The sequence below is a fragment of the Nematostella vectensis genome, chromosome 4 (genome assembly GCF_932526225.1).
Source record: "Nematostella vectensis chromosome 4, jaNemVect1.1, whole genome shotgun sequence".
In the NCBI taxonomy this organism is placed as follows: Eukaryota; Metazoa; Cnidaria; class Anthozoa; order Actiniaria; family Edwardsiidae; genus Nematostella; species Nematostella vectensis.
In genome coordinates this window covers 5,616,648-5,632,742 of record NC_064037.1, presented here as the reverse complement: position 1 = coordinate 5,632,742, position 16,095 = coordinate 5,616,648, and the positions used below count along the sequence as shown (strand labels likewise).

At 37.7% G+C, this 16,095-nt stretch overlaps 1 protein-coding gene across 1 annotated transcript; it reads right to left on the bottom strand.

Annotated features, from left to right (window-relative positions):
* Positions 1–734: 734 nt before the first annotated feature.
* Positions 735–10,451, bottom strand: LOC5501321 (serine/threonine-protein kinase NLK). Its single transcript, XM_032369657.2, has 14 exons — positions 10,072–10,451; positions 9,839–9,968; positions 9,673–9,728; positions 7,965–8,071; positions 6,966–7,051; positions 5,923–5,985; positions 5,300–5,363; positions 5,104–5,186; positions 4,751–4,945; positions 4,502–4,625; positions 4,227–4,301; positions 4,058–4,148; positions 2,695–2,742; positions 735–2,435 (listed from the first exon to the last, which is right to left on the bottom strand). Exons 1-14 carry the CDS (start codon positions 10,230–10,232, stop codon positions 2,408–2,410), a joined length of 1,311 nt encoding a protein of 436 aa, XP_032225548.1. The 5' UTR covers positions 10,233–10,451; the 3' UTR covers positions 735–2,407.
* Between the last annotated feature and the right edge of the window lie 5,644 nt (positions 10,452–16,095).

Below are 16,095 nucleotides of genomic sequence, written 5' to 3'. Positions count from 1 at the left end.
CCCTGGCCCTCTGATATGGCCCATCCCCTCAGCCACACCCTGGCCCTTTGATATGGCCCATCCCCTCAACCACACCCTGGCCCTTTGATATGGCCCATCCCCTCAACCACACCCTGGCCCTTTGATATGGCTTATCCCCTCAGCCACACCCTGGCCCTTTGATATGACCCATCCCCTCAACCACACCCTGGCCCTCTGATATGGCCCATCCCCTCAACCACACCCTGGTCCTCTGATATGGCCCATCCCCTCAGCCACACCCTGGCCTTCTGACAGGGTGGGCAGCACATATGCTCTAATATGTCCCATCACCTGACAACCCCATTCCTATTCTAGGCATGGTATAGCCGTAAATGTGTGTGTGTGTGTGGGGGGGGCTTTAGCCCTGCCTTCATGGTGAACTTTTTCATCGTTCTATGTAGCTCAAAATTTGTAATTGTCAAAACATTCTGATCCAATCCCTCTAAAAGTAAAGCTATGCCATCCAAAGCTCTAGCTTTGTTTTTCAAACACCCCTTTGTCCAAACTTATTGGGATTTCTATGTTTTGTGATGCAAGATAGACTGGGGAGAGCCATCAACCACAGGAAACCCAAAAAACCAACAGGACCTACGTTGCCAACCGAGCTTTCTTTGTCATTCCAAAGGGCATTTGTTGAAAGTACAGAAATAATAAGCAGGGTCTATTTTCTGGGCTAAGAATATGTATCTTTCAACAACAACTACAAGGTTAGATTTTATTAATTGATATTTTTATTTGAACTGATCATGATTTATAAGAATTTCTTTGAATCACTGATGAGCTTACAAGTGCTTTTGGGTCGTGCAAATAGTGTACTCTGCTTTATATATCTGCACAAAAAGATGGAAGATGCTCATACAACATATAAATACAAATACAGCATATAAAATAAATAGCGCAAAAATAATATTTGCAATAAGGAAAGCATGGTTTCTCAGAAATAGGACCACTTTTACTTGAGTTTTGGTATGGTAAAAGTGTGACATTTCATTGATGTTGGTTATGTCCCAAATGTTAGCACATAAAGGAATGCTTATAATCTATGTATGGGTCTTATATTACACTTTTTAAAATCTTATCAAAATTTCTTATCTTGTTCTTGTTACAAATTCTTGCTATTTATAATTCTTTTTTCCAACATCTTGTGAGAAACCGATGCTTAAGGACTCACTGTACAATTTACAAAAGCGTCTCATGGTGGAATAGTATACATCCATGGTTCTTCCATGATCTGGTGATCAAAATTCTTGTTTTTACAGCGATGAAGTGACATATCGCACTAGGTTGCTCTCCTCTAGCTATGTTTGACCCATAGCAGCATTTAAATTCTGGGTCCCGCCCAAAAAAAGAAGAAAATCAAATAAAAGTAAAGCTATAACAAATGAAAGCTGCAAATGAGTTTTCAACCAGGCTCAAACTTGCCGTTGGTATTTTACTATATGTGCAAACTTGGGCCAGGTTATTTCCAAAAGCTGTAAAAGCTAGTTGGACAAATTGGAAAAGCCTACCTAAATATTTACAATTCTTAATATTTGGCTCCCATATTGTCTTGATTATAACAACATAGCTGATTGAGAGCAGAACAAAAAAAGCTAGCTAAAACACAGCACAGACAAACAACAAAATCTTATGCTATTACCTGGTTCTATTTTGCTTCATTATAGAAAGAGGTAGTAGCATACATCGGTACAACGGTAGCTGGTCTATATAAACAATTAACTATTCTAAATAATGTACTGTATTTACATGAAAAAGCTCAGCTGCTCTTTCAATCTGAAACCCTGAAAAATCTCTGTATCTGATGTTTGAGAAATAACCAAGGCTGAAGTATTTCAGCTTTTGTTTTGTATAGTTTTAAGTAGATTTTTTGCCCAGTTAATTCAGAAGATCAAACAAGAGCCAACACATTTTTTTCGAGTAAATACAGATACATCATAAATTTATGGAACTAGGCGTTTGTATACTAGGGTCTTGAATTCCCTTCTTTGCAAAGGATTAAAAATCAAAACCGCTGATATATGTAGCAACTAACAACTTATTCAGAAACATTGACATTCAATATGCTACTAGATGAAAAAAAGCTTAAAGATGAAACTACTTCTCTTAAGGTGTGTTCCTACTTTTTCCAAGGTTTTTCAACTCCACAACTATTCCCTTTGCCTATTTCTATGGGGAAACTGAAACTGAACACAACACCCCTGTTTGTGCTGGCATTATTCAACCTTCCATTACATACACAGCATTCAATAAAATGACACCATTTTATGGTGACAGTAACACAGACCCCTCCTCTGCACCTTAACTGCCTGAGCCAAAACCATAAAAGTCTTACAATGTATCAATGGGAGAAAAGATCTGAGATCTTCCTATCAGCTTGTGAATGACGCTAGATCCGCCTCATGTTTCTATCAACACTACCAAGATAAAATATAAAAGTAAGATATAAAAGTAACAGTAAAATTACAATAAGCTTTCTTATAAATGATACCCTACCTAGCAAAATAGTCCCAAACCCGTAAAAATTATATTGTGAAAATAGAGACAAAACCCCATTCTTTGGAAACACCCTGACACTCTGGCTCTTACTAACAGTAAAGTTAAAAATAGTGAGGGAGGATGGTGTTGACAAAATTTTTCAGGCTCATTTTCGCAGGTGCCACTGGGCCTGCTTACCAAAGTTGGGGAGACTCCATTTTATCTGGTTGAGGTGCAACACCAGATCTGAAAGAAAAACAGTTGCCAAGGTCAATTAAGAACCAAATTTGTGTCAGTCTAAAGGTCAGGCTAAAGCAGGACATAATGTTTCTGGGTTGTGCCTTTTTATGCTATAGTACCAAAACATTTTAACAATGTTTTGGATGATGATGTCAAAGAGAAAATAATGAAAAGGTGTATGCTTCGTGTGATGTTTCTACAGCATTCCTGATTTTTATTTGCAGCTTGAAGTGCAATATGCACTGTAGCGAACAGTGCTTGTTAGTTATTAATTAACCTTTACCCTAATAATTAACTCTTCAACTCTGTAACCTGATTCAATGAGGGCCAGGCAGTGCTAAGCCTAAGTATATAGTATAATCGAACATGAATCGAATAATCAAACACACATATAGCCGGATCAAGGTATGTTTTGCTCCATTTCTTTGCGGCTAGCGCATGTATCTGATTTCTTACTTTGGTAACTGCCTATTGGGTAGTTTGATATTGCATAATTACGCATTTATTCTGACAATTGTTTACATCTCGATTGCTTACACTTCATGCTTTGATTACATAATCACCGTAGTTTTTTTTATGGTGTAATACAGACAATAAAATTAAAGAAAAGCCAAATTGGCTTCAAGTCGGCGTCATGTGTTATATCAGTAAAAGTGACCAGAAGGGAAATCCACTACTACCGTAAAAACTTGATCTGGCTATATCCGGGGAAATCGTTGTGTGAGTGTTTTATTGTTCCATTCGTGTACGATTATACTATACGGGGCTTAGCACTGCCTAGCTCTCATTGGTCCAGATTACAGAGTTGAGGAGTTAATTATTAGTGTAAAGGTTAATTAATACATAATAAGCACTGTTTGCTTCATGCACAGTGATAAGTACTGAATTTGTACTGAGTAAAAGTTTAAGATTTTAAAATAATAATTTCTTATAATGGTATGAAATGACAAATCCAATACACGCAAACCTATTGTTTCTAACCTGTAAGACTAAATTAACTAAATTACCTCATTTAAATCCAATAACAAACAAGACTTTGTGGAGTCCTTAAGGGACATTTCAATACACACAAATTTGGAGGGATGGTTTTTGCCTTTGAGGGATCTCTACTGACAAGGATATACAGAGAAAACCAATGTGGTATAACAATATATTACATGTGGTATAACAATATATTACATGTGGTATAACAAAAGTCTTTGTAAAATTTACAGAACATCTTGATTTATCATTTTTTTTTAATTAAACAATGCATGTCTTGGTTGCCTTGTCATACCATTATATCATGGTTCCAGTGAACATTGACTTTTTCTAATCTCACCTCTGGAAGCTCTTGAAGGATGGTGAGGCCATATTGATGCAAAGGGGAACCGAGTTCCCCTGGTGTTCAAGCACATACTTATAGAGAGATTCTACAAGAGAAACAATAGAAGGATCTTTTAATAAGTATTATACATAGTAGTTATGCACCCATTTATGCGAAGACTTACCTTTTATTGAAGATATATCATTCAAATTATATTCATAACTATCATCAAATCTTGCAGGGTTTACAGGTTCAAAGTCTGAAAGAAACATTTTAAGAATTGATGACGTTACAGCAATGTAAAAACCAAATGGATTTAAATTTTAGTTGTACATCAACACGAAAGGGATGTAAGCAGAGAAAGAAGTGGAAAGTTTTCAAACAGGTTTGCACACGCATATTTGCTTTCCACTTTGTCTGTTATCATTGCTGGTGGAAAGCAGACTTATTTGACTTTACCTGAGACATATTGCCGGCCAGCAGGAGTTGTCTGGCAACACTTGCACATACAAGTATGGAAGCGTAGTCGGCCTTCATCCAAGTAAGGGTGGGACAAGGCGTCAATGCAAGAGATCCTTTTGTTCTATAGAATGGGACATAATAAATTACATTATACAATCATCAATTTATCATTTAAATAGCCATTTAAGAGTTACTAGAGTTGACAATATTTCCAAGTAGCCCGCTCCTTTTCCTACAACTACTTACAGGGTTGAATACTAGCATTCTGCAAAGCAGGTGAACTGCTTCATGAGTTGCTTGGTTGGACAGGTTGTAAAGTGAGGCCAGTGCTGGAGGCTTGTGGGGTCTCTGCAATATATACTTGGTAGCACCTTCACTGGAGCCTGCCTTTGAAAGATCTTCTAAGCATGGTGTTCCCAATAAGTCAATAATCTGATTTAACTGGAATAGAAAAAAAATAAGAATTAAAATATCAAACAGCCAGTTGAAGTCTGATACTTTACTAATGACAATCATAACATCTCATTTAATTTTAGGAAATGGATTCTTTGTATGTGGTATTGTGGGAAGTCAGCGGGCCTTTTTTCACTTTGACCTACCTGTTGCACAGGGCTTTGCGCTTGAAACAGAATCTTCCTACTCAAAAGTTCAGCGAAGATGCATCCCACTGACCAGATGTCAACTTTAAAATAAGACAAAAACAATTTTAATTAACCAAATTAAAATAAGGAAGTTACACTACAGGCACATTTGCATGCATTTTTCCCACTCTTCAGTCATTTTTATCAATAGTACCTGCTTGTGTGTAGTGTGTTGAGCCTGTTAGCAGCTCAGGTGATCTGTAATACTGTGTTACAACCTACAAAACAAGAGTTACAAAAAGACGATTACAGATGATAATGATACAACATTAGGGGCTGTATGATTTAGGACAGCAATAGGTCTAGCAGACACACAGCACACACACAAGGTTTCATCATGCGCTAACACCTTCTTTTAGTGTGCAGAGTGATACATCACTGTTCATCCGCAAGAGTAAAACTGGAAAGTTTCTAATGATCAAAAAAATGGGAAGCATTTATCTGGCTTGCACAATTCTGGTTCAAGAAAATAATAGATCAACCAGCCTTAAGTCACTAAATGAATGGTGAAGGCATCATTTTTAGTCTTGCCAGTGATCATGACAACCTCAAACCTGGTGCTTCAGCTCAAAACAAACTGTGAATGTCTTAGCCAATACAACTTCTTAGACAAACAATATTTTTGTTTGGATTAACAATCCACAAGGCTCTAAGGAACAGGAAATGTGTTCAGCATGCCATCAGAGGGACTAAGACAAGGATTAGACTACAGGGGACCACACAAAAAGCACACAGAAATCTTGAGCGCCACAACAAGGATTTAACAAAGATGTCTACCTCTTGCGTCATAATGACACTCTCATCTGGCTCCTCCAAACGTGCTAAACCAAAATCACAAATCTGGAAAAAATATTTAAAGAATTTGGTCAGAACCGATTTTAATAGTTTACTTTAAAGCACAATTTTCAACATAAACAGGGCTTCTGGAAGCACGTAATTTGGCTTTCTCCGCGTAAACCACAAATTTCCGCGTAATCCCACGTAATTTGGCTAAATTTTGAAAGACAAAACATTTAAGTGCACAGCTGATGTGTTCTTTTAGGGTTCTTACCTCTATTTCTAGTAAAATAAGAGATATTCTTTGTAAGAGTGCGATATTTCAAACTGAATTCAAAACAAATAAAATGACTAGGCGTTTTTTGCTAAACCGCGAAGGCCTAGTACTTCTAATAAAATACCTTTTTTAATTGGCTGGTGGCTAGGAGCCAATGAAAACTCGCCTAAGGTATTTTCGCGCAATAAAATAAACCTTTTCAAGTTAGTTCGTGCTTTCCTTAGGTACAAAATGTAGTTTGGGCGTAACAGTTGATATTCCGTGTAATTTAGTGCGTAATTCAGTAAAGAATCCTGCAAAATTTTTATTTTTTTAAGAAACATGTATTGCAAAATCCCGCATAATTTAGCGAGTACCGATTGATTTTCCACGCAATTTAGCAAAGAATCCCGCGTAATTTTGAGTTTTTTCCGCGTAATTCCAGAAGCCCTGCATAAAGCAGTTTAGATCCCTTCAGTTGATCATATGGAAACTCCCCTCCCCCCCAAAAAAAAAAATACATATCTATTGAAAGAGAATCAAAAATATGTTTTGTTAAGTCCCCCCCCCCTTCTACCAAAACTTCATAAATAAAAATATTTTATTTCATCAATCACTCTTCCAAAGAAAAGATGTTATTCCCTAAAAAATCACATCTCCCCAACAACTATTGTCAGACAGGGCAAAGTTCACTGCTCATACAATTATTTTTCTTTTAAGAGGAATTATTAATGGTTTACTGAAGGTTTTAGAGGATGATCCCCCCCTCATACTTACACCTACATACCTTTAAAAGACAATTGCTGTTGACTAATAAATTCCCAGGTTTAATGTCCCGATGAAGGATCTTTGCTGAATCTAAATACTTAAGACCTGAAATAAGAAAAATAAAAATAACAATTATCACTCATAAAGAAACAAGGGTTGGGGTTTAGCTATGAAATAATGCTGATAAAACTCAGGTGAGTTCTCATGTGATAGTGAAGAGGTGATAAACCAGAAGAAGAGTTCAATGACAGACATCTCTTCAGACAACTTCATTCCACAGTAGTTAGCAAGAATTTATATAAACTCCACATATAAGACATGCAACTGTGATTCATATAGAACTAATAATTTGACAAAAAAAGAAAAAGTCCAGCTATTTATTTTGTTAAGTCAGGAGCTGAATACAATATGTAGGAATTTGGTCTGAATTCCAAACATATTACACATTTTTGGGGAAAAGTTTCTAAACTCAAAAAAAGAGAGAAGCAGAATATTGGATAGATTCATTCTTTTACAAAATTATATTATTTTTATTATACTGATTTTTAGACTTCAAACAATTAAGAGGAAAAGTAATTAATGAATAATTGATTACCCCCTACCCTGATTATTCTAAAGCATTTCTATTGCAGTAATACTCTCCTTCATACAATACAAGCTAACTCAAAATTCAATCATAACCATGACTCAATACAATAATTTCTTTGTCTTTAATTTTTCTGTTTGCAAACACAAAATATATAACCACTGGTTAAGATTTGCAAGTATGTTTTGCACAGATGGTCTAAAGGTAAAATTTGTTTTTCCAAGCTGGAGAAAAAATATGCCACAAAACAATGTGAATTTGTCAGATCTTCAAGCAATTATCAGTCAAAGATGCAAATCCACCAGCAGACACATTTGGGATATAATATTGATAAGAAGTGAATTCTACCAATCAGGAAACTTCAAACACACACACACAGCTTGAGCCAAGGGCACTCTGTGCAATACTAAGTGGCAAAACTATATTTCTTACCTCGTAAGATTTGGTACAGAAATACTTTGACATGGTCTGCTGTTAGGGGTTGTGGTGAGACGATGATCTTATGCAAGTCTGACTGCATAAGCTCTGATACTACATAGCTGGCAAAGAGTTAAGAATGATTAACATTGGATATGGACCTATTAGCAGGGCTGCTAGGTGATATATAACCAATTTTGGAAAATGACAAAGATAAGAATAGAATTGTGACCTCAGAAAAATGATCCTGGAAATGCTTGTCTGGAAGCATTCACTTTTAAGATCCCACCCCTTCATATAAATCCTAAATCCCATCTTGTAAACTCTCATATTCTGAAGATATAATGACTAAAAAGTAGATAAGATAACACCCTTCTAGACTTTACTCCTGAACAGTTTCCACACCACAAAGTACAATACAATAAGAAATATGTATCATCAAAAGGACCAACAGGGTAATTTGTGAAAAATGCTAAATAACGTTTTATTCTTTACAAAAACAAGAGCAGAACAAACCTTTTCTTAAGAAAAAAAATCATATTATGGTCAGAAGTCAGAATGAGGTACAATTATCTCAAACCTAAAATAACTTGTAATTCGACAGACTTTTATATTCCAAATTATAAAATTTTGCATATTACTGTACCAACCAAACACTAGAAATTAGGACTCTTATTCAACCATGGACTATTTTGATGCAGTTCATTGTCTTAAGCTCCTAACCAAAGAAACAAAGTCAGTTCAAAAAGCGAAAGTATTATTTGGTGGAAATCTGGGGAATTCTTTATAATAATCTACGTTTCTCTGGTAACTCATAAAAAAATAGTTTTAAATATAAATAAAAAAACTCAGAAATTAAGAGTTCTCTCATATTATTTTCCAGTAACAAGTTGTAAATGGCTTGCGTTTTGTGTTACATCCAGAGCATATGATTTTGGTATCTGTAGATCTCTGTAGATCGAAAATATCAAAGGCGAGGCGCTTTGTTTAGAAAAGGTAGCTCTATATCGCCAACTCCAGCATCAGCGGGTCTACACAAAGACCGGAAGCTCTCAGAGGTACGAAAAAATGAGCATTTTAAAGAAGACACTATTCCCTTAAAATCCCCTGGACAAATGAAGGCTTTAAGCAAAAAATGACTTTTCCGTCGGCTTCTTAAAGAATACCTAGTCAGTGGTAGATTTTCGATGAGAACTTGGTGAAGGAAGCGACGAATTTAATTAACAAAAGAATTGCAGCTCTAAGAAAATGCAAATTTATTACAACAACGGAACTTTGTTCAACAGGTGCCTTCAAAATTAAACCTTCAAGTATTTAGAAACCAGAGGCACAGAAGCTCAGAAATACAGATTAACCGAAAATATGAACTCTCTTGTTGTAATAAAAGCCACAAAAATATATATCGCTGATAACAGAGAACGGATCGGCTCAACGGGTGCCAAACTGACCAATATGGCGGTTGTATATCGCGAATAAAGAAACCTCAGGGTATAACAGAGAAATACAACCCAAATTAAGTAAGAGAAAACCCGAAAGGGCTTAAAATTATTTGCAAATTCAGCAGAATATGAAGGCTAAATAAAGCTAGTTTTTCTTTAATGGACATTTCCATGCCCCTCCTATCGTTGGAAGCGAGTATATAAATAGTGATTGTTCGTTCGATGCTTTTTAGTTTACTAATATAAATGTCACGCTAGTACAGCGACTCAGTGATTAAGGATACATTTCGTGGAACAAGTCGATGTGTCCTGGGTGAACTATATCTATAGCAGAAATAACCTGAAACAGAGGGTAAATTGGCGGTTAGAATTCAGTCCACAACGAGCTCGGTTCATTTGTTGGTGAGGATCTGACCAAAACACAAGGAAAGAAAATACTACTTCACTTACATTATCGTGTTTTAGGGTACATAGCATTCGTAGTTCCCTGTAAGCTCTTCTAGAAGATGTTATATTCTGAAATACTTTCGGCATTTTCTTGAGTGCAACTCTCTTTCCATTCCTGGGGTCTGTCACTGACCTGAGACATTTAGCAATGACGCCAAAATTATTTTTTCTGTGGTTGTAAAAAGCGCTAGCGAATTCGCTCACAACTAGACAACATTAACCAAGTAAATACTCACCAAACAACTCCGAAAGCTCCATAGCCGATAGGTCTGTCGGGGTGGTTTTGCTGTTGCATTTGTGGAGCATAATGTCGGCTGTGAAAGACAGGCGTTCTTTGGGAGTGAGTGGTAGGAAGAGCCATGAACCCACTAGCGATGCGACCCTTACACAAAGCCATCAAGAGCTACAGCCCTGTTCTAGGGAAATGTTGTCCAGTTTAGCATCCATGGTAGTACATAGTTGTTTATCGTTGCATGTCCGGCAACTGTTGTGTCGATTAGGGTGTATTACGTGCGATCTTTGGGCGATAGTTAGGTCTTGAGTTACTCCGCCATCGCAAGCCGGCTTCTCACTTCGAGCACGGAATCCGAACTTCGGAACACCGCACATGTGCCAGCGCCTTTACTGCGCTTGCGTCACGCAATCCACAGCGCGATGCATCATGGGTAAGAGAACCATTACCGCAAAATGGAGTCACGGAATAGTTTGTGTCACGCGAGGAAAAAGTCACTCGCTGAAAATATCTCAGAACGTGTGAAAACACATAAGTGATAAGAATAAACAATTCTATACTGTAGACTAAAATGGAGATGAGCTGTACTGTGGGTTTGTGTTCGTGATTTGAATATTTCTTCGGAAGGCACTTTTGAGTGACTGATTATAAATGATCTGCCCTAAAGCTATTCAAGATATGTCAGATTAAATCAAGGGCCAAACCACAGAACTAGAGTCAAACAGCGCCGAAGCGCTACTGGCGAACAGCCTTGTAAAAAAATATGTTAACCTGAAATCTCTATCGTCTAAAAATCGCGTAGTGAAAAAGCGGTAGCACTGCGCACCTTAAATTTTTTTTTCTTCTTAAGTACCGTAAATAGTTAACTTCCCCTTTTTTCTACCTGTATCCAAATATTCTTTATCTTATTCAAAATAGTGCAAAATAAAAAAATGAATGAATGTAGCTGATTTTCTTTGTCTGTGTGAAGCTTATAACTCTACGGGAGACAAGCTTGTTTTCGCTATCATAATATTTCTGCGCACGAAACGCCGAGCGTGACCACGGAAGAATTTAAGACAAATCAAGATGAACGCTCTTAAGTCTTTCTTTGACTGTTTCGGTAACGAACGGATTAAGATATTTCCGCGAGAATGGTAACAAAGTCATGTTTGTTGGCAAACAAAACTAAAGCAACTCGTAAGTTAGGTTGAAGTCACGCAACATTGAGAAAGGTTAAGATAGTACTCGGAAGTTATTTAGCAAGCCAACACGCATTGAAAATCATCACTTTTGGCTTTTTCTTTGAAAACGCAAAAGGAAGACAGAAGTTTTGAACTGCACAACCTGAGCATGCGCACAAACTGCCACAGTCACATACTCTCTCGAGCTTGTCGATCAAATCGACGAGCCGGCGTCGAGAGCTTTAGAAGACCGTGACTATCCCCTGATGTACATCTGATCAAGTACCACTAAAAATCCACGTCATTGCTATCACGTAGTCGCAAAATAGGGGGCATTCGTAGCCTGTCTAGAAGTATGTAGAAATGCAACGTTTGTGTAAACGATCATCGGAACTCCAGCACCGCTATCTATTTTTTTTGGCAAAAAAGAAATATCAAAGTTTAAAGTTCACTAGAGCTTTAGAGCCGTGTTTCGCATTCAAGCCATGAATTATGCTTTTTGGCAAGTCTGTGCATAACTTTGAGAGAAAAACAGCTAGTCGAACATTCGTGTCCGAAGTTTACGTAGAACGGACTTGTCGCATAAATACTTTTTTTTTATCGAACTGTGATTGACATGTTGCAGCTCGATTACTCGATAACTTAAGGATTAAAGCGGTTAAAAGCTTCGTATACCATTAAAATCACGAATTGAACTATTTTTTAGTTTGTCTTTAATAAGTAAGGGGTATCCACTACTTGGTCGGAATCCTGTGTGTTGTTGGCTTGTTGGAGATTTCACAAAGGCGTATACAATGGTTCGCCGCATGCCCTTCTTGATGGCGGCATTATCTATTCTGTTCACTGCTTCAGATAAGCGCGATGTCTAGTTATTTCAAGCACTTTAGCAGAGCACAAACGGCACAGATATGTATGTTTGTTTTAAGTGCGGGAAGTACGAATTGCTATAGCATTTTATCAAAAGACGATAATGATTTCCTTAGCGGCCGCTAGCGCATATAACAGCACGCACAAAAGTTACTATAGCAACCAAAGAACACGCAGAGATCCACCTGCCTACAAGAAAAGCACCCGCGAGGCATGTTGGGTATTTGTAGGAAAAGACCTGTACACCTATTTCTCACTCGTGGCTTCAAAAAGATCTCACAACGGAGTCACCAGTTATTTGTACACTATAAAAGAAATTACAGAAAGAAACATTAACTTTTTCTTCTACAGCAAGGATTCAGGAATTGCGCAGGCAAAGATACCATATGCGAGAAAAAGAAAAAAGGCGGCGATTTTTTTAATAAGGAGGCAAACATATAGACGAATCAAAATGCACTTAGTCGTTGATCTGATTGTGTTATGTGCAAAATTCCTCCCCCCCTTTTCCCCATAAGCGAGTAACACGTGCCTTTTAAACTCTTGTCAACGAACAAAACGCCCATAGGGCTGCTGATGCACGATTGACTATTGTGAGCGACAATTTTGAATCATGGATTTGACAGAGACGCCGCTCCCCAAGTGCAACTGGTCACCAGACTAGTGGTTTAGTCTCATGCTGGTTTTTGTAGATGTTTAGACGCTGTTGGTATGGTACCTACATAACCTGTTAAACACATGAACTCATCGACCTTGACTGCAAATACCAGCTGTGCAGACAATGGACAACGACAAAGGACGCTAATTAACGGAATTAAGATCCTATCAATGATTAATCGAGCCACTGGTCTCTAGCGAAAATGAGGTAATTTCTTATTGAACCATCCAAACATCTGCCTAGTGGCTGACAACAAAACGTCCTTTTGGTTTAACCGTATCTATACCATTTCGTCCTCCGTCGGGTTTAGGGGTCTTTGTTGCACAATGCTTTGAATTTGACAGCTGACAAAATAATTATAATAAAAGCTCATGGTGGAGAGTTAAAAAAAGAAAAGTCATACAGACTCAGCTAGGTTTGAGCTAATAGACACATCAGCACAAGACGGCCAAGAAAGGACGCGACCGCTCGGCAACCTTGGACAGCTGTTTAGGAACGGACCATTAGAAAATAAAGGGGTGGGGAGGGTGGAGAGGTTTTAGTCGTTCATGTTTTTTTTTTCTTGACATGCATGAATTTTTTTATCGTTGTATGCATTTTTTTCTGTCTGGTTTTGGCTGCATTCATTTTTTTCCAGGCTTTTCATCGTGTATGATTTTTTGTTCCTTACCCACCCCCCCCTCTTTCGCTTTTCTACTTGTCCGTCTAGAATGGATGGCATTATGGCCGGCACATATCAGTTTATAGCCAGTTTGCCTCAGATAAACCTCATAGGCAATTCCAGGAAGATTTCTGCTTTTAACCCCCAGTTTAGATCAATGTAGGGAGTTTAAAACATCCACAAATTTATCTTCCTTCCCCTTCGAAAAATCCGCTGACCCGCCCCCTATTTGAGAAAGTACACACAATTCTACTTTTTTGTCTTTTGGGTTACCTGTTTTGCAGGGTAACAATTTGGGAGGCTAGAGAAAATGTGACATGTGACAAATGTGCGCAAAGCCTACTGACAAAAAAGTTATTCACATTCTTTTTTTTTTTTTCAGAAGAACGTCCAATTTTCAGTTGAGGCTGGGCCTTTCTTAATTTTTGGGACATTTTAAGGCCGAATATGTTCTTAACAATGTTCTTAAATTGTAGTGTTTATAAGAATATAATTCCCAATGAATTATTAGAAAGAGAATTACATTATCAATGACAATAATAAGGTTGTTGCTATGAGCACAATTTTATTCTTCATTTTAGAACGCATCAGGACTAAAAAAGAAAAAAAAATTCTGCATTCTGAGCCTCGGCATATTCTTAGCATGTTCTTAAAATTTGGTGAAATCTCAGGCTGGACGTTCCTATTAAAAGTGTTCTTATAAAAAAAACTGGTATATATACAAGTACAAGGAACTACTAACTTACAAGCACTTTTTCGAGTTTGGTGGTAAACGAGGGATTGTAGATTTTTTCCCTCTCAGGCCCGTACCCAGGATTTTTCTTGGGGGGGGGGGGGGGGGGGAATCCGAAAAAGTGGACCTAATTCTTCCGGGGGGGGGGGATAAGTTCTATGATAAAAATCTGAGCACCCCCGACAGAACAAAAAGGGATTTTTTTACGCCTTTGCAGTATCTCCACGGGACGTTTATTGTCGGGTTTGGCTACATACCAGAGTAATCTAACTTATGCTTTATAGTTTTGTCAACAAATAGCACGTCCATTGGGAACCGAAAGTGGACCTTCGGCCGTTGTGTGTGTAGGGGGGTGCGTTCGCACCCCCTGCAACACCCCTGGGTACGGGCCTGCCTCTATACACTCCAAACTCCTTTCTTAGGTCTTTGATATGGATTTCACACTTGCTTTCCTCTTGGAATATGAAACTACCACAGATGGGTAAAATATCTTGCCCTGCTTCTTATGAATGCATAATAGCTTGGGCAATAGTGCACGGCTCTGGTTTGATCGGAATCCTCAGCTCTCCGTTTGGATCAGGAAATTGGCGTAGTTGGAGTCTTGTCAAAACACACGCTTAAAAGCGTCTCAATTCTCACAATAAAGTCAAGACACCATTAAGCTTTCTCTTCACATTTATTCGGCCTCTTTTACCACTATGGATAACTATTAAGGAGGCTTTGTGCAACCGAATCTCGTCACTTGGCTTCCTAAAACTGTTATTTATTTATAACAACATAATACATAATACACCGAGGGGGAGGGAAGATTTTTACTCAAGACACCTTCAAATTTCAGAGCCCCCCTTTTATTGTAAACATTTTTTTTCGGTGCCCCCCCCCCTTTCAGAACCCCCAAATTTTCAAAGCCTTCCCCCTTACGACCTCAATAAACAAAAGAGTCTTTAAATCTGGAAAATGAAAATGAAATGATCCTCAATCAGTTGCGTGCAGGATTTGTTTTTTCAATCACCCCTCTCAAGTCAAATGGACCGCCCCCAAGGACGCCTTGTGAAAGAGTATACATTTGTATATATTTGTTTTTGTTAAGAATATTTTTAAAACATTGTATGTATATCGGTTTGTGGATTTGCAGGTTCCTCAACTGTTTTAGAAGTTTAATAAACTGTATCGGGAGATTTAACTGTTTACTCGAAAGCTGGAAGTATCTATATTATGGTTTATAAAGACAAAAGTATTAAATACATTGGTAATTTAGCTTAAAATTTAATCTGTGTTTGTGCCAAAAACTAGATCATATCAGTAAAATATTAACGCTGAAAAGTATGGCTCCTAAAAAAAATCAGAGCACCCACCCCTCCCCCCCTTTAAAGGACCTTTTTTCTTCGGATCACCCCCTTTTGGTGGTTAAAAATTCAATCTCCCCCCCCCCCCCCCCCCCGGGGGAGAATGTCTAAATTGAAGTCGTAATAAGAGGTTCCTGGCGGCTTATTTCTGGGTAAAAACTGGGAATATTGACATTTGAATTAAGCAACGCGCACGCAAGGCCTTTCAGTCATTTATAAGATAAATAATGAAAACACAAAGCCGAGAAGAACAGCAGCAACAAATGGCGTTCTTTTTATAATACTTTGTTGTTTAAAAGAACATGAACGTGATTTCTTGATTGCTCGATGGAATAGAGGGTGTCAAAAATTCTCTACTTTCGTCCCGCCCTCCTATATGCACATTAGCAAATTAGTAAAACATTAGTAAAATAATCTAATTCTTTTTGGAAGGAATCTAATCTACTGCGACACCTTTAGTACTTATCGATCGTGCTTTAACAAATAGTGATGATGTTTACATAAAGAAGAAAATGACGCCATCAGGTCTTTGCCACGTCTGCACGAAATGAAATGAATTCGGTATTGGCACTACATATATTGTCACGATTTATCGAGTTTTAA

Excerpts from the sequence above, each read along its gene's own strand:
- LOC5501321 (XM_032369657.2), bottom strand. The coding sequence starts at position 10,232 with ATGGCTTTGTGTAAGGGTCGCATCGCTAGTGGGTTCATGGCTCTTCCT. Across the intron at positions 5,986-6,965 it reads ACAGCAATTGTCTTTTAAAG|ATTTGTGATTTTGGTTTAGC; the intron begins GTATGTAGGTGT and ends TATTTTTTCCAG. Across the intron at positions 4,302-4,501 it reads TGGCCGGCAATATGTCTCAG|ACTTTGAACCTGTAAACCCT; the intron begins GTAAAGTCAAAT and ends TGTTTCTTTCAG.